At 40.0% G+C, this 22,909-nt stretch overlaps 1 protein-coding gene across 5 annotated transcripts in view; it reads right to left on the reverse strand.

Annotated features, from left to right (window-relative positions):
* EPSTI1 (epithelial stromal interaction 1) overlaps window positions 1-22,909 on the reverse strand; it is a 289,769-nt gene that overhangs the window by 77,315 nt on the left and 189,545 nt on the right. For 2 of the 5 annotated variants that reach the window (XM_025874833.2, XM_025874831.2), the window contains exon 1: window positions 8,720-9,017. The exons of 1 other annotated variant lie outside the window; for it this stretch is intronic. In XM_025874833.2, coding sequence (XP_025730618.1) covers window positions 8,720-8,898 — 179 coding nt within the window. In that variant the 5' untranslated portion in view covers window positions 8,899-9,017. Of the gene's footprint in view, window positions 1-8,719; window positions 9,020-22,909 lie in introns of those variants that run through there. 2 more of the 5 variants (XM_025874834.2, XM_025874832.2) reach the window with 2 other exon arrangements.

Consider the following 22,909-nt stretch of genomic DNA (forward strand, 5'->3'; position numbering starts at 1 on the left):
TTTCTTTATATATATATATGAAATAATCTCTTTATATATAAAAATGTTATATGTTATATATTTATATAATTCTAAAATGATTTATAATATATATTACAAAATATTATATATATTTATTACAATCTCTTTATAATATGTACTTTTATATATGCATATATATTATAAATTAGATTATATATATACAAATATATATTGTATATATTTGTATCTATATACAAATATATAATCTCTTTGTTCTGTTTCTCTGGAGAACCCTGACCAATACCCCAGGTAAATTTTTTTTTTTTTTTAAGAATTTATTTATTTGACAGAGAGAGACAGCGAGAGAGGGAACACAAGCCGGAGGAGTGGAGAGGGAGAAGCAGGCTTCCTACGGAGCAGGAAGCCCGACACAGGGCTCGATCCCAGGACCCTGGGACCATGACCTGAGCCGAAGGCAGACACCTAACAACTGAGCCACCCAGGCGCCCCACCAGGTAAATTGCCTTATAGAATTTATAGAACACCTCACAATCTGGATTTGAGAAAATGATTTATTCGTGATTAGATGTTCAGGTCAAATATTTTGGGGAAGAGTACCACGTAAAAGATATTATCCAAAAGTCCACTGTTAGAACAAGAGTTGTTTCCTTGCACAGTTAAATAATAAACCAATGTGAAAACAGTATCTGCCTATAGGATAGCGAGCAATCACACTTTAAAATAAAGATTAGAAAAAGAACATATCTTCTCCTGCCTGTCACCTTCTACTGGCAATAGAAATCAAAAAGTGTAATGGCTCTAAGACTTTCTACTTGGCACAAAGAATCAACGAGCACATTTACACTTTAAAAATAAAGATGTCTTCCTATCAAACTATTTGAAGTGTTTATTTCTAAGGATTTGAATTGCAGGGGACTTTTACTTTCTGTATTACTTTTGTAATGTTTGAGTTTTTATAAAAGCAGATATAACCTTACTTTTACAATCGGGGAAAATATTCTGAAGATTTTTAATGAGGAAATATTTAAAATAAAGACTTCAAGCAGGGGCTCAGGTTTTCTTACAAGATTAGGTAGCACAGGATTTCCACTCTCTCTGGTGCCACAGTAAAACAGACACTGGGCCATACTAGCCCTTGAGTTTTAATGATGATCAATGTCTTTAGTTTTTCTATAGGACTTTAATGGATTGCCTTTTAAGTGTTCATATTTGGGGGGGAATTACAAACATTACAGAACAAAGGAAGATCATCATTAGCTGATTCTCTGATATAGAACAGCCCCTTCAATTGCAGTCTTCTCCCTTTGATGATTTTTTTCCCGTTAAGCTTTTGTTTCAGATTCAAATAGATTCTGAATAGATGCAATTAACCTTAACAATATGTATAAACTTACAGCACTCTACTGACTTTGAATTAAATAACCTTATTGTGTAATTGAACTAAGTTTCTTTTTTCTCATTTCTGCTATGCCTCTACTGATTATTATAGGTATTATGTTTTTTCATGCTTTCATCATCCTGTTGATTTATTGTTTCACTGTTTCAGCTGTCAAAGACTTTTTGAGAAATGCCCACTCATTTTTGATATTGTATTTGAGCAAAGATGATTGCTCCCTAAGACTTGGCAGACTGCAAATGCATTCCATACAGAGGAGTGAAATCTAGCACAGAAAAGTTGGAAATTCGTTCTAAACAGAACCATAATTTCTACTCTCCTGTATAAACAGGAAGATAAATTGGATCTAAGCAAACCAAAATGTCTTTTCTTTCCATCTCCTCCAGCAATCTCTTCTGCCGTGCACAGAGCTATGTTTTTTCACACCATACATGTAACCCACTAATGGGTCATAAAACCAATTTAATGGGTTTATTTTTAATGAATGAGAGTAGAAAATGTCAGAGTGCATCACACACAGTAAGGGTGAGAGTTGTGAATTTTTTTTTATATAAACTCATATATACCCACACATGTCCAATATCATGAATGTCAAATGAATTGCTTACTCTGGCCTATGGTCAGAAGTCTGAAACATCACCAGGAGGCGGGATGTTGTTTAAGTTGCTCATAAACAGGGATGGTGAGGGGATGGTAAGAGAATTGTTTAAATGCAAGCCCGCCAAACCATCATTTAAGAAAAGCAGCAGAGACAAGAGAATCCCCACAGAAACTTGACTCTTGTAAATTACTTCCCTATCCAAAGAATTTTAAAGCTGTAAATGTCACATCACTGTTTCTGTAGCATCACTCCCTTTAGCCTATAGAATTTCTATTTTCCCTTGATGTAAAAATATGACGATTGATGGGAACTTAGCCAGCTATACTACCACTTCCTACCTCCAGCTCCATCTCATTTCAGGATCTAGACTTTGGTGGATAGACTTAGGTTGGAGTGCTGGTTCTATCATTTAAAAAAAGCCGTGAGACCTTGGGAAATCATTTAATCTCTCAAGACTCAGTTTCTTCAACTGTAAAGTGGCCAAGTGTTTACTGTGATGAGAAAAAGGAATTATATGACATGTGTAGTACAAGGTCTAGCACATGGTTAAGAGTCCAAGATGTAAGAGTTCCAGCTATTAATTGTTATTTTGGTTTTATTCTCTCGGGGTACCCAGTTTGACTATTCAAGGTCACAAGTAATTTACTTTAAGCTACTACAGTATTGGCATGCTTTGCCACATTTTTTGTTTCAAAAATAAGTCAAATAGGCAGAGTTCTACTGATTAGGCTGCTAGTAGAATATAGTAATCACTGAGACACCTAACAAGCTCATCGAGCCATATAATTATCATTAAGAGTTAAATACTATCTGTATTTTACAAACTTTCTGAATGCTTATGAGCCTTGTCTGAAGATTGAGTTATAGTCCTCTAATGAATAGCCATCTATATTAAGCTGTCAAGAAGATTACTCATCAGAATCAATCATAGATTTTTCTCTTCCTATGTACTATTATTTCATAGCATTAAAAGGAAGTTCGTCATTATTCAGCTCACTAGCCCCAGGGAGGAGCGATAGCCCGATGCTTTCATGCCATTTAACATCTATGGCAAAAGCTTATTTTCTCACACTCATATGAGGATTCAGAAGAGGGGCACTGCAGTGAAAAAGAAATAGTGAAAGCAGTTCTTATAGGCTGTCATTAGTTTGTAAAAACTTGCACTTAATTTAAGACTATTTTATGTGGCTAGTTTGGATTGAAATGAGGTGAGTCAAGAATGACCTAAGAAGTTTTTGATGATCTGTCTTGGACATAAGACATTATACTTCAGGACTCAGAATATAGTCACGATTATTAGATAGTGATGTTCACAAAAATTGAACACTATAACTTAATGATTATGTTATCATATATTCCACTTTATATCCCACCTTCTATGTATAAAACAGTTAATACTAATGTAACACAGTGTTCTTGAAGAGGAAAAGAGAGAAATCGGGAACTGGCCATTAATAAGTGGTCTGACCAAGCCGTCTTTATTCTCCCTTCACTGTCCCTTGAGACTTCGAGGATGAAGGGAAAGAAAAGTATCAGTTACCAGGGTTATTCCCTTCCCTGGAGCACAGCAAACTGGGAAAAGTTTTGAAGATTGAGTAGGGAAATAAGGAAACTGGAGCCCCAAAGGGAGGAAATAAGAAAAAGGAGTGGGTTTCCCCAGTACAGTTACGTAGCACTTCAACAGATGTAGTGTCTAAGCTATTGTAATCAGGGGTCTGGTGTATCTAAAAGGCTGTGTCGGTTTGGGTTCTCCAAAAAGAAGACATCAAGACAGGATCAGACACGTAAGAAGTTTATTGGGAAGAATGCTTGTGAAGGACCAAAGGGGAATGAGCAGGGGTAGGCCATGAAAGCCTTAAGAACAAGAGCAGATGTGATACCTATGAAAGCAGATTGAGGAGGGGGATTGAGTGGGAAAAGCCTCTGTACAACTCTGAGAAAATCTTAAATACGTCAACGGGGAATCTTCTGGTAAAAGTTGCCCAATAGAGGAGTCCCACCTGGGCCAGGAATAGGCTGACACTACTACCTTGGAATGTTCAGACACTGGCCGGAAGAATGCAGAATCAGTGTGCTCCCAGAACAAAGGGTATAATGGACAAAGGGGTTGCAGCTGGGACTGTCAGTGGACTATGCTTCCCACAGTAAGTTCTTTTGAAGGAGGTCTGGAGAGCAAGTTTCCCTGGCTGCCACAGAGGCAGCCTGTGGCATCACAAAAATATAAAAACTTAGTCTGTGTCCCTGGTTCCTGGCCCAGAACTCCAAAAATCCTTGGGATTCCAAGTGATAAGAGTGTTGATTGTATGCTAATGAGATGACCCCAGAATGCTCTAAGATGGAAGCTATTTGCCAGGAAAACCAACCGTATGCTTAGAGGGTTACAACGCTCAGGTCTGCCCCTCTGACAGCTCTGGGGAGGGGAGAGGAGCTAGAGATTGAGTTCAGTGATGAACTCAGTTACGCCTGTTACTTTAAATCAGTTACGCCTGTGTAATGAAGCTGGAATAAATATTCTTGAATAAGGACTGAGGACCTTCTAGATTGGTGAGCACATCAAAGTGCTGAGAGGGTGGCCCACCCAGACAGGGTATGGCAGTTCTGGGCAACACCCCACCCCCATAGCTTGCCCTATGCATCTCTTCTATTTCGCTATTCCTAAGTTGTACCATTTATAATAAAACAGTAATCGTAAGTATAGGAGTTTCCATGATTTCTGTGATTCGTTCTAATGAATTATCAAACTGGGGGAGGAGAGGTCATGGAAACACCCACATTTGTAGTCAGCCAGGCAGAAGTGTGGGTAGTTTGGGGACCCCATTTGTGGCTGGTGTTTGAAACAGGGGCAATCTTGAGAGACTGGGCCCTAATCCATGGGGTCTGTGCTAACTCTGGGTAGTGTCTGAACTGAAGTGAAGTTGGTTGGTGTTGGAATAATGTATGATGTCAGCAAAAAAACACACAACTCCCAATTATCCTGTTGATTGCAGCTCGAACATCACTTCTTGGGAACACTTCTCAGGCTCCCAAGACTAGCTCAGACTCTGGTTTTCCTTTATAGTGTATATGAAGAGTCATTCCTGTAATTATCTAATCACTGTCTGCCCCATCAATTAGACTATAAGCTACCTAAGGGCTTATCTTCTGTTGAGTAGTTATTTGTTCCTAAATTTTTAATTAAATATCCAGAGCTAGAGATCCTCTTATATGGTTCTTGTGAGGCCGGAAAGAGACAATATATACAATGCACTTTCATATACTAAGCATTTCATGTGTTTGCTATTATTATTGCCCATCTTTAAGTCTCTTCAGTTCTTAGTGTACAGTAGGCTGCAAATATGTTAATTTACATACAAATTCAGTTCATCTGATGTAAACTGTATAGCAAAGTTCCACATTACAGGTTCATTTTTAGAATATCTTTTTATTTCCTTTAAACAGCATCAAGCTAAAGGACCACTTCCAGGTATGATTATAGGCTAGCCTCTGAATGAAATGAACCCTGTGTTGCTATCACAGATAAGAGCCTGTTGCCCAGAATTGGCTAAAGTCAGGTGAAAACCCCCTTCCAGAAAAACCCATGCTTTATTCTTATATTTATCTAGATATTATAGAAGTGAGTGTGAGATATTTACCAAAAAAAAAAAAAAAATCAAAATATTGAAAGGGAAAGTGTTACTTTGGATTTGAAGTATATATGAGCTTTTTTCTCTTTAAATCTGTGTAGATGGCTTATAATATTTAGGGACAAGAGAAAAATCACCAACTAAAAATAATTGGGAAAGCCTATATGAATTAGCACTTATAATTACTTAAATCCAAATATAGTCAGAACACAGCCTTGCCTTAGAGTCTATTAGAGATTCTCAGAAGTCATTTTAAATTGTAAAAGATTGCCTTAAAATCTCTATTTATATTTATATGTAAGTAGGTGTTTTAAATCAGTGTATTTTTACAAGGTACAAACACTCCACTTCAGGGTGATAGCATGGCACTTGATCAGTAAACATTTGTTAAGTGAATTCAAGGCTATCAGCACCCAACACTTACTGGACATTTCCTTTCCGCTAGGCATGACACTACATTTTATGCATACACACATGCAAAAACAAAGAAACCCTAAGAGGTTGGTATTATATCATTTTAAGTAATGAGGAAACTAAGGCATAAAGTAGTTAAGCACCGTATTGATGCTCAGAGAGCAATTAATGGTAGAATTTAGAATGTGGACCCAAGTGCGTCTGTCCTCAAAGCCCATGCTCCCATGCCTACACTGGCACTTCCCTAATGAATTAATGGAAGGATGCACACAATACAAGGTTATATCTCAATCCTTTATCATATAAATAAGCTCATATTGAAAGTGAACAAATGAAGCTTATTAAGCACTTAATACTTCCTTTTTCTTTATTTCCCATCAGAAAATGCTGTAATTCCTCTCCAAAAATTAAAAAAAATGAATAAATTAAACTCCTTTTTAAGGTGTTACTTATTTATTTGAGAGAGAGAAAGACAGAGATAGTGAGAGAGAGCACGAGCAGGGAGGAGAGGGAGAGGCAGGCTCCCCACTGGGCAGGGAGCCCAACGTGGGACTCTCCCAGGACCTTGGGATCATGACCTGAGCCAAAAGCAGATGCTTAACCAACTGAGCCACCCAGGTGTCCCAAATTAAACTCCCTTCTTAATGGCTTTAGTGTATGTATGAATTTTACTAAGATGTTATTTACCAGGCAACAATTTTCCTTGGTTTTCCAGTTCCATTAAAGGAGACAAGTGGAAATAAACAGTAAATAGAAGTGATTGATGGAGATGTAAGAATTCAGAGTGGTCCAAACAGGATCTTAGATATTAAACACCTAAAAGGGATGGGGCGCCTGGGTGGCTCAGTCAAGCGTCTGCCTTCAGCTCAGGTCATGATCCCAGGGTCCTGGGATCAAGCCCCGCGTTGGGCTCCCTGCTCAGCGGGAAGCCTGCTTTTCCCTCTCCCACTCCCCGTTTGTGTTCTCTCTCTCGCTGTCTCTTTCTGTCAAAAATAAATAAAATCTTTAAAAAATAAAAATAAACACCTAAAAGGGAATGTCTCTTATAATGCTCTACTTATTGCAACTGGTTCACATTTTAAAAATAAATAAATAGGGGCACCTGGGTGGCTCAGATGGTTAAGCATTTGACTTTTAGTTTCAGCTCAGTTCATGATCTCAGGGTTCTGGGATCAAGTCCCACATCGGGCTCCACACTCAGTGTGGAATCTGCTTGAGACTTTCTCTCCCTCTCCCTGCCCTTCTCTCTCTCTCTCTCTCTCTCAAATAAATCTTTTATAAATAAATAAGTCAGTTCCAGGAAAACTAACTGAACTGTCCCATGTGCACTCTAATGGTCTATTAGCAAATCTTAAAAATCACAAAATGCGAATGCAGTGAGGTCTTCAGGTATTGAGTTCTGGACAATTAATTAGAAAACTGCCCCTTTCTGAGCAATTTCATCCAGCAAGATTCTGGGGTAATTTACAATCAAATAAAAACAGATAGATGCAACCACTAATATTTATGAGTTGTTAAGAGCTTGCAACTAAAGGGTTATATCCAAGCAGATATAGAACAAAAAGACATAAAGAGTGTTCATCATCAACATGAGACTGTATGCCCATGATCTCTACTACATTAAATGCTACAGCTTACTGAGATGTAGATTACTTGAAATTAATGAATGTCTATTGTAGCAAGACACCTCTCATTCTGCAAAGGAGAGAAATGAAGCAATCTCCAACTGAAATCATCTGGCTCACCCACCCCATCTAAGGGTAACCCTAAACTGAATAATATTAAAAGCCCAGTACTTATGAATTCTTTCAAAAGTTAAGGATGAAAGAAAATCTACTGTTTACCGGTCCTAAGGTCAAATACGGTTCCTTAGCAACCAGCATGTCTTTCGTGTGACTGGGAGTTGATGGAAAGGGGGGAAATGAAAATGAAACCACCAGGACAATTACAATTCACAGAGGCAGGGCTTCGAAAGCACTGTGTATGTACACCATACTATTGTGTTAAAGAAGTTCCTTCCATTGGGAAGAAAGAGGATCCCTGACAAGGCATAGCAAAATGTTTTGGGGTACCAACTGGAGACCCTGAACCGAAGACCAAGATAAAAGTTACCTGTAACGGTTCTTGCATAGAGAACCTACCCACGCCAGGACAGGAAACCCTGCAGCCACTCTCGACCTCACGCAGCCTCACGGCTCTGGTCCTAAGAGGTGGTTTATCTGGCAACTTTGTTGAGATGCAAGCGTGCTCCCAGAGGCAGCATTTGGACCCTCTACCCCCTAACACATTCCTCTCCGCCCCTACCCTGGCATCATTTAGGGCCCGGATTTTTTAAGACAGGAAGGAAAACAATTTTTTCATACTAGTTAAAGAGTGTGAGTTCTGGAGGTATCTGGAAAGTAGTAAGAAGCTCAGCGATTTCTACATATCTTTTCAATCCTGTAGCCAGTCACAAGAGTCAAGAAAGCAGTGTTCTTGAAAGGAACTGGAGCTCAGACATTTAGTAAAGACCCGCAGACTGGCACGCTCAATTTATAAGGTAATAATTCCTGAAGGCTTTTTGTGTAGGCAAATAAAGCTGCAGTCTCTCAAAAACCCACTTACTGGGCCCCTGTGGTTTCAAACTCCAAAGATCAAGAGAGTGCTTGTGAGTCTGTTTGAGGTTTGGGCTCCCGCCCCCGAAACAGGTTGTTAAGTACTTACAGCCACTGACCCGCGAGCCCGGGGCTCTCCTGCGCAGGGCTCTGGGGCGCCGCCTCCAGCCCACGTCTGGGACCTTGCAGCCTTCCTGGCTCCGGGTGCCGCCCAGGGGGGTCCTGGGCCGGACGGGGGGCGGGAGAGGCGCCGAGCCCGGAGCCCACCACCCGAGTGCGGGTGAACATAGCTCTGAGTCCGCGGGTCCCGGGCGCCCACTGCGGGAGGGATGCGGGCTGGGACTCTTGGCGAGTCCAAGATGCGATTCCGAAGGGCAGGGGCAGCGGTTTTAACAGCTTGAGTTTCGATTTCCCGCTACCAGCTGCAGCTGCGCCCGCCCCAAAGGACTTCCCCATTGACGCTCTCTTCAGGCGCCCTCTGACCTTATCCCCGGTAACAGCTCCCGCTCTGCCGCCCCGGCCCCGGGTGCGGAGTGGAGCTGGCTTGGCCGCTCTCAGTGAGTCGGTTTAAGGTCCCATAACCACCTTAGAGCATAGTAAAGAGAACTGTCATCAGCCGCCGACACCTTGTGAGCGAGCAGCAGGGAACGAGAATCCTGAAAGATACTTTAGGGACTGTTGAACAGGTAACCCTAATTTGTGGTTACTGCTGCATACCTGAGACCTTGAACAATATATTAATCTTCGGACTCCAGAGATCGGGTGAATAAATAAAATCATCCAAACAAAATTTTGCCTTTATCAGTAATGATTGCTGTTTGGTTGTTGTGCAAATACTTTCAAGTTAAGGAAACTAAAGTGAAATCAAAAGCCAAAGGAAAACCACAAGAGTAGAAGCAAGCCCTTGTTACTTCATCTGTTACCATGGCGGCATTACCATTTGCTTACATGTCTCCTATAATGCAGGTCTGGGGAGGCAAGAGACGTCTCTCATCTTGTATAGCGGGTATTATGACAGTCATGATCAACCCAATGCACATCAGAATCATACGGGAGCTTTTTAAAAATATGGATGCTGAGACTTACTCCCAGACCTACAGATACAGAGTCTTGCAAATCCATATTATGAGAAAGTCCCTAAGCCATAGTTGAATGTCTTGCACAGATCAGCTATGTAATCAATATTTCTTGAATGTCTGATCGATTACTTAGCAAGGCTGCCTGGAGAATCATTTCTGCCTACCGCTCAGCTTGCCCAGGGATTTGCATTTCTTTTTTTTTTTTTAAGATTTTTATTTATTAATTTGACAGAGAGAGAAAGACAGCGAGAGAGGGAGCACAAGCAGGGATTGGGAGAGAGAGAAGCAGGCTTCTGGCTGAGCAGGGAGCCTGATTCAGGGCTCCATCCCCAGGACCCTGGGATCATGACCTGGGCCAAAGGCAGATGCTTAACCGACTGAGCCACCCAGATGCCCCAGGATTTGCATTTCTAACAATTTTCCTGGAGATATCAATGCTGCTGGTCTTTGGACCACCCTTCAAGACTTTGAGAGGGCCGCTATGGGCAATGTGGAAGGCACAGAAGGGCCAAAGGATGGGCAGTTATGTAATAACATGTTTGAGAATGTTCTACCAGCAATGTGAAAAGGAGATTGAAAAATGAAGAGACTGAAATCTAAGAGATAAATTAAGAGCCTGGTTGTTATAATCTAGGCAGGAAATACAGATCTGAACTAAGGCAATAGCAAGTGAAACAGAAAGCAGGGAGCAAAATCAAGGCATTCTGAATGAAAGGTTAACATGGTTAGATAAAAAACTAGATGCAGGGGCGCCTGGCTGGCTCAGTCGAAAGAGCATGCGACTCTTGATCTTGGGGTTGTGAGTTTGAGCCTCACATTGGGTGTAGAGATTACTTAAAAAAAATAAAATCTTTAAAAAAAAACAAAACCTTAAACCAACAAACACAACTAGATGCAAAAGGGAACTGAGCTCCAGAGGTAGCAAAGACAGATGGGGAGACAGTTTTTACAGTACTCTGAAACTCAGCTCTGCCACATACCAGCCCCATGACCAAGGACAAGTCACTGATTTCCCCAGAGGCCCAGTTTCCTGATCTATACTATGTGGAATGAAGTTACAATACTTACCTTGTGGGGTACTGCAAGGAGTAAAGAGATGATCCACATCAGTGCTTCTCAAATAGAGCTGGAGTTGATTTTGCCTCCAGCAGACATTTGGCAATGCCTGGAGACACTTTTTATTGTGAAGCCTAGAAGGGGACTGAGGTATATCTCCTGGCATCTAGAGGGTAGAGGCCAGGGATGCTGCTAAATATCCTGTAATGGACAGGACAGCCTCCCAGAACAGAGAATCATCCTACCCAAAAAGTCAATAGCACTGAGGTTGAAAAATCCTGATCTATGTAATTTGCCTAGCTTAGAGTCCCAGGAATTTAATGGTTGCTGATTGATGGTAACTATAAGGTTTTAGTTTTGTATGTGGGTAGAAGGCAGAACCATTGATCATTAACCAGGAGGAGGGACAGGTTTTTGGCAAAGGTGAAAGACTTTGATTTGGAAACTGTTGGGTTGCGGGTGCCTGCAGGGTGAGACAGGCAGTTCAGGAGCCCACCGAAAAGTGGATCTGGGTGGTCTTTCTGGAGGCCATCATCTTCAGAATGTCATCTGCTGGAAAAATACCACTGGAACTTTTGTTTCAGAGAAGAAAGCAATTGTTTTGGTGACTGGATTCAATTGAAAGGTTGAATAAGGGAAAATCAGTTCTTCTAAAGGAGCTAGTAATAGTAATGCTGACTTCAAGAATACACTTAGTTGACCGTTATTTATTTTATTACCCAACCATGTAGCACACCAAAGTTTCAAACATGAGATAGATAGGACGCTTGGGTGGCTCTGTCCGTTAAGCGTCTGCCTTCATCTTAGATCATGATCCCAGAGTCCTGGGATCAAGCCCCGCATCATGCTCCTTGCTCAGCGGGGAACCTGCTTCTCCCTCTGCCTGTCGCTCCCCCTGCTTGTGCTCTCTCTCTCTCTCTGTCTGACAAATTAAATAAAATCTTTAAAAGAAAAAAAAAACATGAGATAGAAATAGGGGATAATAGGCCAAATCTAAATTGCTTAATCTGTTCATTTCTCATTTTGCTACATTCTCAAAGTATTAAAAAATGTGACTATGATTTATTACTGCAACAGACATCTACAGCCTCCTTTAGGATACTTGAGAATGGGTCATCTATTCATGTATCACATATGCTTTTACATTTCATGTATTTGTGTGAGAATGTAGGCTGGCCTTTTACTAGGGTTGCTCAGAGTTTTGTGCCTCTGAGCAATGGCTGGTGGAGAGAAGCATGGTGAGTGGAGAAGGTTCAGGATCCCTACCACTGCCTCAGCCAGAGTACTTGAGCCCTTATTTCTTCCATGTACCAGATTGCTACCTGATTTTGTTTGTACAAGGGTTCCATGGCTTTAAAAGTTCAACAAACCATTGTACTAGACAATTACCTATATGTTTTAAGGGCTATGGGGGAATCCCTGAAATCCAGTGAGATTGTTAAATTGCCTGAAATTTGGCCAATTAGAGATTCCTTTAGGAAATGGTTTTCTTTTAAAATGTAACAGCCTCCAGGAAATAATCATTTATTCATTCCTTTAGGTAAAGGAGTTTAATCTAAGCAAAAGACATTTTGGTTGGGGAAGAGGGAACCTGAGTGGAAAGAAAAGGAGGATTCAAAAGGATGTACATAGGAAAATGTTGTAAAATGAGACATTGATAGGAAATGGCAATTGGGGACTGCAATGAGCAGTTTTAGTCCAATGCGCTAGGATAAGATTAAAGATAAGGGGCGCGTGGGTGGCTCAGTCGTTAAACGTCTGCCTTCGGCTCAGGTCATGATCCCAGGGTCCTGGGATCGAGCCCTGCGTCGAGCCCTGCGTCGGGCACGGCGGCGGGAAGCCTGCTTCTCCCTCTCCCACTTGCCCTGCTTGTTTTCCGTCTCTCGCTGTGCCTCTGTCAAATTAAAAAAAAAAAAAAAAGATGAAATCAAAAAGGAACTTCACCAACTTGGGCTAATGCTAACATGTCCAGGTATGTCCTTTGTCTTCCAAGAAAATAAATGAGAACATGTATCTGATTTTAAAATTAGTTGCCTTCCATTACTGTTTCATTATTGTGAATAAATACATAGAGAGACAGAGATTCTCAGCTGTTTCCTGTCAGAAAGTGTCTCAATGAAAATCTTAGTTTCTGAAAATTCTAAAAAGCCACACTTCCTTAAATATGATTCTGCAGTGAAAAGTTAGATTAATCCAATAGATTGAGGACAGCAGTTATTTTAAAGCTTTGATTTCTCTCTTCAACAAAGGAGCTATGTAAACCTCACCTACTACTAGGCATCTCCTCATTTTAAGCATGAGTGTGTGTGTGTGTGTGTGTATGTGTGTGTATAAGCTGATTTGTGTTGTGCAATTTCATATTCTTTAGAAATTCTTTAAATTTATGCCATAAAATCATGGAATGCTACAATTATAAGTCACCTTAGGTTCATGTAATAGATGTTTATTGAATGATAAGCATAAACTGTTCACTTTGTCAAACCCAGGAGCTATGGTGGGGAACAGACAGAACCTTGTTATGCTAACTCCATGTTTAAGATCATCTAGCCACCTCATTTTAGATGGGAGGAAACTTGCTAGTATTTTGTGACAACTTAGCAGCAGAACCAGAACTTAAATTTAGGTCTTCTGTGTTCATGTCTGGCTTTCCACATTTTGGAAGATGATTGTGACAATATATATCTTTTGACAAAATTCAGAATTTGGAATGCTTTTCATTTGTTATAATTTTCCCCATGAGCAGCTGTGTATTATTTTCCAAAAACAGTTATGTCAAAGTCTCTAAACCTATTAGAATCAACATTAATAAAAACCATTGCGCTCCAACATTCATCCCTATAATTACATGGTCAAATAGTCTTTATAGTGACAGTGCTTTACACAATTTGTCAAATTTTCATGAATAGCAAACATGCTAAATTTGGGTTAGAATTCCTTTTTCTTTAACAGCATTAAAATAGTGAGCTTTATAGTGTAGCATAAAGAATTCTACTTAGCAACAGAAAGAGGCAAATTTGTTCACTCTATTTTTCTGATGACAATGAGTACTGTCACTTGGGGAAATGAGGAGAAATATGCTTTCAATAATATTTGCTATCTTCTGGAAGGTGGCTGCATTTCTTTGTTTGTAAACTCCTATCTGAAGAAAGGGTAGTGGCTTCTGTCTCTGAGTTCTAACACTGTATAGTAGGTGTCACAAGACCTCTGCTGGCTGCAAGGATGAAAGGAATTTCCCTTCACTGGGGAAAGTTCTGAAGACTCTGTCTGTGGCTTGGGAGAGAAATTCCCCTGAAGGGTTTCTTTAGCTGTGATAAATGAATCAAACACAAACTTTGCACAGCACTCCTCATTTTAAACCCCACCACTGTGTCTTTTCCAAAAATGCCCTCTCTTAGGGAACTCCTAATTGTCCTGATGTTTGAACTCTAAGCCAACTCCCTTGAGTATTCACATCCTTTGTAAATATGGCCAGGTATATGTAAGAGAAAATGTAGTGTAGGGGCAGAAGACCTGAACTTGAGACTTGGTAGAGCCATTTAAGAATTTTGTGACCTCAGGCCAATACTGAAACTCTCTGAGTTTTGGTTGCTTCATTTGTAAAATGGAAATATTAATCATAATAAGACCATCTGTCCAATCTACCTTCAGGGGTTTGTAATGGCCAAATGAGATAACATATGTGAAAGTGGTTCCTAAATTGCACCTTGATGCCATATAAATGGAAGGTTGTGTTGTGGGTTTTTTTGAGCTGTCAGCACAAGCGCTTTATATATGTTTTCTAATAATACTTAAATTTGTCTTCAAAGGGTTCTTAACATCAATTCCAGCAGCTCTTGGCTCTCAATTGCTAAACATTACAGAGCTATATCCTCAGTGTGTTTTATCTTGAAATCCCTTTCAGAATAGAAATAAAGCAGTTTGTAGTTTTACCTACCAATATATAAATGCCTGGCATAAGAGTACAGTCCCCAGTGAAGTGGAACTTGGTTGTCATAACTGGAAGGCACTGAGTACTCCCTAGACATTTCATGATACTCTTCCATCCCTAATACCTTCTGGAAATCAACAAGAGTTCCATTTCTGTGGATTAAACTTAAGGTTCTCCTATTTGACTTGACTTGTAAAAAGGATTCATATTAAAAATTCCCTTGGTCTTGTATGCTTCCAGGAGGGTGATTTGGGGTTGGGACTCCCCACCGGCATACCATAGAGGTTAGAGTTCAAGACTCTCCTCAATAGTCCTCAGGAGCCAGTCAACTATATGGCTCTTCTCCCTGGGGTTCCAGTAAAACAATCTCTGACAAAGGGAGGGTGATGAAAATGATTACAATAATGAAGTTACATGCAGTCTGAAGAAAGGGAGGTTTCCCATGTTATCCACCATGGGTTTGTCATGCAGGTTCAGGCTTTGTTAGATCGAACTGTGTTTAGATCTTGACTCTATCACTTATAACTGAAAGACGTTGGGTGAACTACTGAACATCTCTCAGGGCTTCAGTTTCTTCAACCGTAAAATGGAAATGAGTTATAGCCCCACTGAACATTGTTGTTGTATACACAAAGTAAGCAAAAAGTGCTTAGTATCATGTATCCAACAGAGTATACTCAATAAATATAGTGATCAATACTATCTAAATTCTCAAAAAATAAAGTGAGCTGGGCAAAATACTTGAACAAGCACTTTACATAAAAAAGATATCCAAATGGCTAGTAAATATAGGGAAAGGAGCTCCACTTCATCTGTCTGGGGAAAATGCACATTAAAATTATAGTAAGATACCTCTATACACTCAACAGAATTACTAAAATGAAAGGAAAAAAGTACCATGAGTAAGGATGTGAAACCAAAATTCTCTTGCCCCACTAGTGGGCTTGTAAATTAGTACCTTTTGGAAAATTGGCAGAATCTTCTAAGGCTGAATATTTTCTTATCTAGCCATTCCACTGTACATGTGTTCACCAAGTCCTGTACAAGAATTTCAAATGAGTATGATTCATAAGAGTATAAAACTAGAAATGACTTACATACCTATCAATAATGGATGGATTGTAAATCAAACCATCATGCTGTATACTTTAAACTTATATAGTGATGTATATCAATTATATCTTAAAACTAGGGAAAAAATAAAATAAGGAAAAGAAATAATAATAGAAAGGGGGACCTGGGTGGCTCAGTCATTAAGCATCTGCCTTCAGCTCAGGTCATGATCCCAGGGTCCTGGGATCGAGCCCCACATTGGGCTCCCTGCTCGGGAGGAAGCCTGCTTCTCCCTCTCCCACTCCCCCTGCTTGTGTTTCCTCTCTCACTGTGTCTCTCTCTGTCAAATAAATAAATAAAATCTTAAAAAAAAAAAAGAAATAACAATAGATGGTGGAATATTCCTACGATGTAATCCTACATATGAGGAGTTTTGTATTTGTCATTCTCTAAGTGCTAGTTGGCCATTTATTTTACTTCCTCAGGCTATTTTCAGGCATGACTGTATTTCTATCTAGCCCCTCTCACTCATGTAACATATTAATTAAACTACAGGCTCAGCTGCAATAGTAGAGACTCAAAATAACTGCGGTTTAAACAGCTTAGAAATTTGCTCTTAGGTACTAATCCCAGTATATGCAGGCAGGGCTAGTACAGTGATGGTGTTACTCTATTACAGTGTCAAGGGTCCAGGCTTCTACTGTGTTGCCCTGCCTTCTCTAGGATGTTTCTCTTATCTGCATCAAATGCATAAATAATCCAGCCAGTGAGGAGGGAGTAAAAGAAACTGCAGGGCAAGTTTACCTTTAAGGGCACAATCTAGAGATTGCACTCATTACTTCTTCTCACATTTTGCTGGTCAAATTTAGTTGCATAGCCACACCTAGTTACAAGAGAAGCCAAGAAATGTGGTCTTACTTCAGTCATTTAACACATATATATATTGAGTACCTACTATAAACCAGGCACTGGGGATATAGTAGTGAATAAACCCATCAAAAATCCCTCTGCCACATGCTTTCATTCTAGATGGACAACTAACAAAGCAAATAAGTAAGATATGTAGTGTGTTAGATATTGTTAAATACAGGGGTAGTCAGATTTCAATATGGCCTCCAGTGATTCTTGCTTCCTACCCCAAATTTGGGATAAACTGTAAGGCAGAAGTTAACAACTAATATAGATGATAGTACCTGGAAATGTGGCGCAGTCTAACAAAAACTGAAAATATGGGCTTGGCTTCGAAACTGGTCAGAAGGCAGAAGCAGGAAGGACTCTGGGGAAAATGTCAGCCCAAGTTGAGGAGCACTGTAAGGGATCTTTATTGTGTGGTGGTAGACAGCAACACTGTGACCTGTGATAATGCAGGAAGTAGAAAATGTACCTAATGAAGTGAGGGAACCAGCTGAGGAGATATCCAGGCAGAATGTGGAATATCCTGCCTCTTTCATTTTTGCTGCTTATAGTAAAGTGTGGGAAGAGAGAGAGAGAACCTAAACAGAGGGTTATTAACCTAAAAGGAGCTAGGAATTGCTGGTTTTGGAAGTTCCCAACCTCTCTAAATGACAAACTATGCTAACATTTGGCTTAGTTTCACTTGCTAAGAAACGGCTCCAGGAAGAGTTCAAATCAGAGCACCATCATGAAAGCCTGATCTAAAGTGGAACATGAGAGAGTGGCTATTAATTCCTTTGTTAAGACATCAGAATGATCTAAGGAAATAAATATCTCTAGGAATCATTCAGTCAAATAATAAAACTTTCAGAAGCTTAAGAATGTTGTCCTTAAACAATCTAGCAGAAGCCCAAAGTAGACAAAAGCCAAGGTGTGGTTTTTGTCCAACGGGATAAACCAAAATGAAATTTGTAAAAAACTCAGACTTATTTATTTATTTCTTTATTTATTTAGAAATAATCTCTGCAGCCAATGTGGGGCTTGAACTTACAACCCCGAGATCAAGAGTCGCAAGCTCTACTGACTGAGCCAGCCAGGCACCCCCTTGCTTCAGACTTTTGAAGAGAATTTTATTATCATAAATGCCACCAGTTTGGACTGAAAGGGACATACACATGATGAAATGAAGTCTCGTACTGACAGGGATCAGGCTAGGAAAACTACCATCTGCACACATGGGCCACCTTTCATGGAAAAGGGAAGACAACTCAAAGGGCAGAACTGAAAGCCCACAGTATGTAACCAAATGCCACAAACAATTATTCCCATGCCTTGAGTCCTAATCAAGGAAGTGTCAAACTGTACCTTGTTGAATTTCAGAATCACTATAGCCCAGTGACACCCATGTTCCTCCCATTTCCCCCTTTGAACAAACCTATACTGGTTTTCCTATGCACATCCCACCATTTTATGTGGGCTATATTGTTGGCCGATAACTTGACCCTTTACTTCATAAGTCTTCAGGTCAAGAGAAACCATACTGGAGGAGCTATACCTAAGTAACTACATGTGTGGAGTCTCATCTGCACCAGACCTGATTTAGATAACAAGATTCTAGATTTTGAGCTGATGCTGTAATGGGATGAGGTTTGGGAGGAGCTGAGTATAGTTTGCATGTGAGCCTGTGGGGACAAGCGGGCATACTATGGTAGCTGCCCTCCAGGGCGGCCTCCAGTGATTCTTGTGTTCTGCTATTCTTGCCCTTAAGTAGTTTCCTCCAACTCTGAATAGGACTGTGTGATGTAACCTCCAACCCCTGTCAAGAGGACTATAACTCTAGCTGACATCTTGGTACAACCTGAGCAAGAACCACGAAGCTAAGCTGCTCCTGAATTCCTGCCTCACAGAAGCTGCTGGAGAAAATAAATATTTAATATTGTTTTAGGCCACTGTATGTTGGGGTAATATGTGATGCAGCAATGGATAAGTAATACAAGTATGAGGAGAAAAATTAAAGTGGAAAGAGAATGGGAAGTAAAATTTGTATGATATTTTAGATAGGGCAGCCAGAGAATGTCTTCTTGTGACCTTTGATTAGGGATCTCAGGGATGGGAGGGCACGGGAAGAGCATTTCAAGTAGAAGCATGTTGATACTCAAAATATTTAACAACCAGTATGACACAGGCACTGACCAGTCACAGCATGTGCTCAAACCAATAAAAACTAATGTAAGTCACAAACATTCCCTAGGGCCTCATGTTGAAACCCAGCTGAATTTCAGCCTTGAGCAATCGGAATAGAGTCAAATGCCCTGAGGTAAGAAAATGTCTGTTGGATAAACAACAAAAAGGTTGATGTGAGCAGAAGAAGAGAGTGGAAGGTAATGAGGACAGAAGCATAACATGGGGGCCGGACCACATAGGGTCCTTGAAGTCATAGTAAAACTTTTGGGTTTTACTCTGCATGAAATGGGAAGCATTTGGAGGATTTGGTGCAGGGGAGTAACATGATATAACATGTTTTAACAAGATCACTGTGGCTGGTATTTTGAGAATAGACTGAAGAAAAGCAAGGATAGAAGCAGGGAGGCAAGTTGAGAGGCAGTTGGAATAATCCAGATGAGAAATGGTAGTAGCTTGAACAACACACACACACACACACACACACACAGTAGAGGTGGTGAGAAATGCCCAGATTCTCGATATATTTTAAAAGTATAATGAACAGGATTTTAAGTGAAGGATGAACAGAAACAGATTGACTGTGACTTGTAGAGAAAGAGTCAAGGATGATTTGAAGGTTTTCATCTTTAGTTGCTGGAAGATGGAGTTACCATCAACTAAGTTGGGGAAGGCTGCAAGGGGGCTGTTTCTGGTATTGGTGGTGAGGAAGGGTATTGTCATGAGCTCACTTTTGGACATGTTGTTTTAAGAGCCTACTAGACATCCAAGTAGAGTAAGTTATTAAAGTAGAACTGTGGGTTCAAGGATGATGTCCAAACTGAAGATATACATTTGGAACTCATTGACTTATAGAGTGTATTTAAAATTAAAACCAAGTGGTTGGATGAGATTACCTAAGAAGGGAGTTTAAACAGAAAAGAGAATTTGGGTGTCCTTTTCCCTAGCTTTAAATGATAGAAGCAATTTTATCACTTACAGAAGAAGAGAAGCAACCATATCGAAGAAGAACTAGAATTCTCTCCCTGCTCACTCCAGGTTCAGGCTGGTCAGTTATTTAGAATGCATAGGTATCCAAGGATGGACATTACTGAGCCAGGCCAATGTTCTGGTGGTGTGGGGTCAACACTGAGAGTATAAGAACAAACAAACAAAACTCAAATCAGGAACACAGTCCCAGACAAGGTAGAATAGCTATTGACTGACTAGCAGCTGGTGAACCAGCTCTTTATATTCTATCTCAGTGGTTCTCAATGTTGGCTATCTTTGGAACCACTGGAGCAGCTTTAGAATCACTGAGGCTTGGGTCCCAGCCCAGAATTCTGATTTAATCGGTCTGGGGTACAACATGGACACAGGGAGTTCACATGCTTGCTGGAGATTCCAGTGTACAGCCAAGGTTGAGAATCAGCACTGTAGATGAAGCACTACAGTTAATAAGTCAGCATTATCAGTTCTTTTAGGAGCAGCTCTTAGTTTCCTTTTTGTCCAGACAGACATTAGAGCAAAGATACTAAACTATAACAAAATGACAGCTTAGAAGGCTGAAAAATAGACAAAGTATAGGGAGAAGTCTTGAACTTAAATTTTACATTGCTTCTAGTAGGTCATTTCTCAGAACATTAGGTCTAGACCAAATAAATGTTGGCTGCAAGCAGAACAACAATTTGGGCTTTTTTTTTTTTTTTTTTTGTAGTTTGTGATAGAGTAGGTGTTGTTAGGTGTAGAGCAGAATCATCAGCTGGACAGGATAATGAAGTATGTACACAGAATGTACTGAAACAGAGGCTGTGGCAATGAATGCAATACCTGACACTTTTTAGGAGAATGGAGAAAAAGTAAGGATATAAAAATTGTTTATTGATGTAAGAAATTTCTAAATGTATAGACAGTGCTTTCAAAACTCCTTCTGAACACACATCTGGTAAGTCTGTTTGTCAGAGTATGGTTCTACTTGGACCCCATGCAGCTGACCCTGAAGAGGTCACCCTGCTCTTCGGGCTGGAGTATGGGGACATCACCTCAATGAGATGAGTTTTGTGGCACAGTGTTGTGAAAAATAAAAGTATTTTGAAGAGTAAGCCCACATCACTCTTAGTCCCTTTTGCTTTCAATAAATTTTCACAGCTATAACGTAGGAAGAACAAGTAAAATGCAAGCAAAATAGTACCGTTTGTACTCTGTCAGTATTAGATAGAAGTTCTTTGCTACTTGGTGTAGGTTAAAACAACCCAATAGACATTGTCTCAAAACCTCACATATCCACGCAGAATCTGCCACAAAAACAAAGTTGAGACCCAAAGAAACAACAAAAAAGCCCCAGTGTTTTCTATTTCCTTGTTGTGTTTGTCAGCAATGCTTTTTGGATCATCATGCTGTTATTCCCTTGTAGGGGGTCCTTAAAATCCAAGAAAAAACATGCTCCTGGGCTATGGAATGCCAAGATGAATTTTCAACCCACTGGGAAAATAAATGAAGAGCAATCAAATGTATTCTGTTATAAATAGTAATAGGTGGATTAGTTCTCAGGTACCATCAACAGTCTATGCTTCAAACCAGATATTTACTTCTGGCTAAGCTGTGTTCTAAAGAGATGACTGACAGCAGTATTTTAGGAATTTTAAATAAGGAAGTTACCCATGTTGTCTCTTATTAAAAGCTACATAACCTTGAGTGAATTACATGACTCCTCTGAACCTGTTTCCCTCTGTAAAACCTCTCCTACCCATTGGCTTTATATGATGTCAGGGCCAAATGTGATCATGCCACACTGAAATTATAAAGGTGTTTTTTTTTTCCTAGTTGTTATTTAACAAGTTAACAATGGCAAACCTGATCATCTGGATCTGCAAATAGTAATTGTAAACATGTGTTAGTGTGATAGTAACATTTTTACAGATAATGTAAATGTTCTCTGCAGGAGGGTTTAGAGGTTAAAAAGAAATTTTACATTTATTATCTCATTATTTATGCTGACATAACCTGTGAAGAATGTTAGTTTCTCGATCTTAAATTTAAAGCAAGCTACTCAGAATTATTGCATAATAATCCTCACGCACACACACACATTTATATATACATTTACTGGATGTATGCTACTGTGTGTCAGACATTGTTAGGCATTTTTACCAGTGTCAGGTCAGTTCCAAAAGCAGGCTTCAGATCTAATTCATCTAATTCTCTACCACTCTCTCCACTGCCTTACTCTGCTTTATCATATTGGCCATTTTAAAGGAGACACTATCCAATAAGGAAATAAAAATTAAAAGATAGTATCATAGTCCATTTGGGCTGCTATAACAAAACACCACAGACTGGGTGGCTTATAAACAGAAATGTGTTGCTCACAGTTCTAGAGGTTGGAAGTCCAAGATCAGGGTGCCAGCATGGTCAAGTGAGGACCCTCTTGGGGGTGACAGACTTCTTGTTTTGTATCCTCACATGGCAAAAGGAGCTAAGGAAATTCTACCTACCTCTTTTATAAAAGCACTAATCCCATTCATGAGGGTTACACCTACATGACCTAACTGCCTGTCAGAGGCCCCTACCTAATAATACCATCACTTGGGGTGATGGTTTCGAGCCTAACGCATATATTCTGACCATGGCAGACACAGTGACATCATATGCAAGACTCCCATAGGTATGTGAATGAAAGCTATGTGCATAGAAAAATAACAAATATTTTTTATGTGTACATAGAAATACATTACTATATATTACTATATTGCTCTTTCAGTTGCTCTTTTAAAATGTTCAGAAAATCATATGCATAAGATGCTGGTGTTAATAACAAGCAAGCGATTTGGTTTGTCTTAGTTTCCTAGGGCTGTCATAACACAGTACCACAAACTGGGTGGCTTGAAGCAACAGAAAATTAATGTCTTACAGTTCTGGAGGCTGGAAGCTCAAAATCAAGGTGTCGACCAGAGTTGGTTCTTTCTGGAGGCTCTGAGGGAGAATCTGTTCCAAGCTTGTCTCCTAGCTTCTCATGTTTGTTTGAAATCCTTAGTTTACAGCTGCGTCACTCCAACTGCTGCCTCCACTATCACATGGCCTTTTTTCTTGTATCCCTGTGCCTCCCAATCTCTCTCTCCTCATAAGGTCA

Source organism: Callorhinus ursinus, unplaced genomic scaffold (assembly GCF_003265705.2).
Source record: "Callorhinus ursinus isolate GAN/ISIS: 27379988/994484 unplaced genomic scaffold, GSC_fseal_2.0 scaffold7, whole genome shotgun sequence".
NCBI lineage: Eukaryota > Metazoa > Chordata > Mammalia > Carnivora > Otariidae > Callorhinus > Callorhinus ursinus.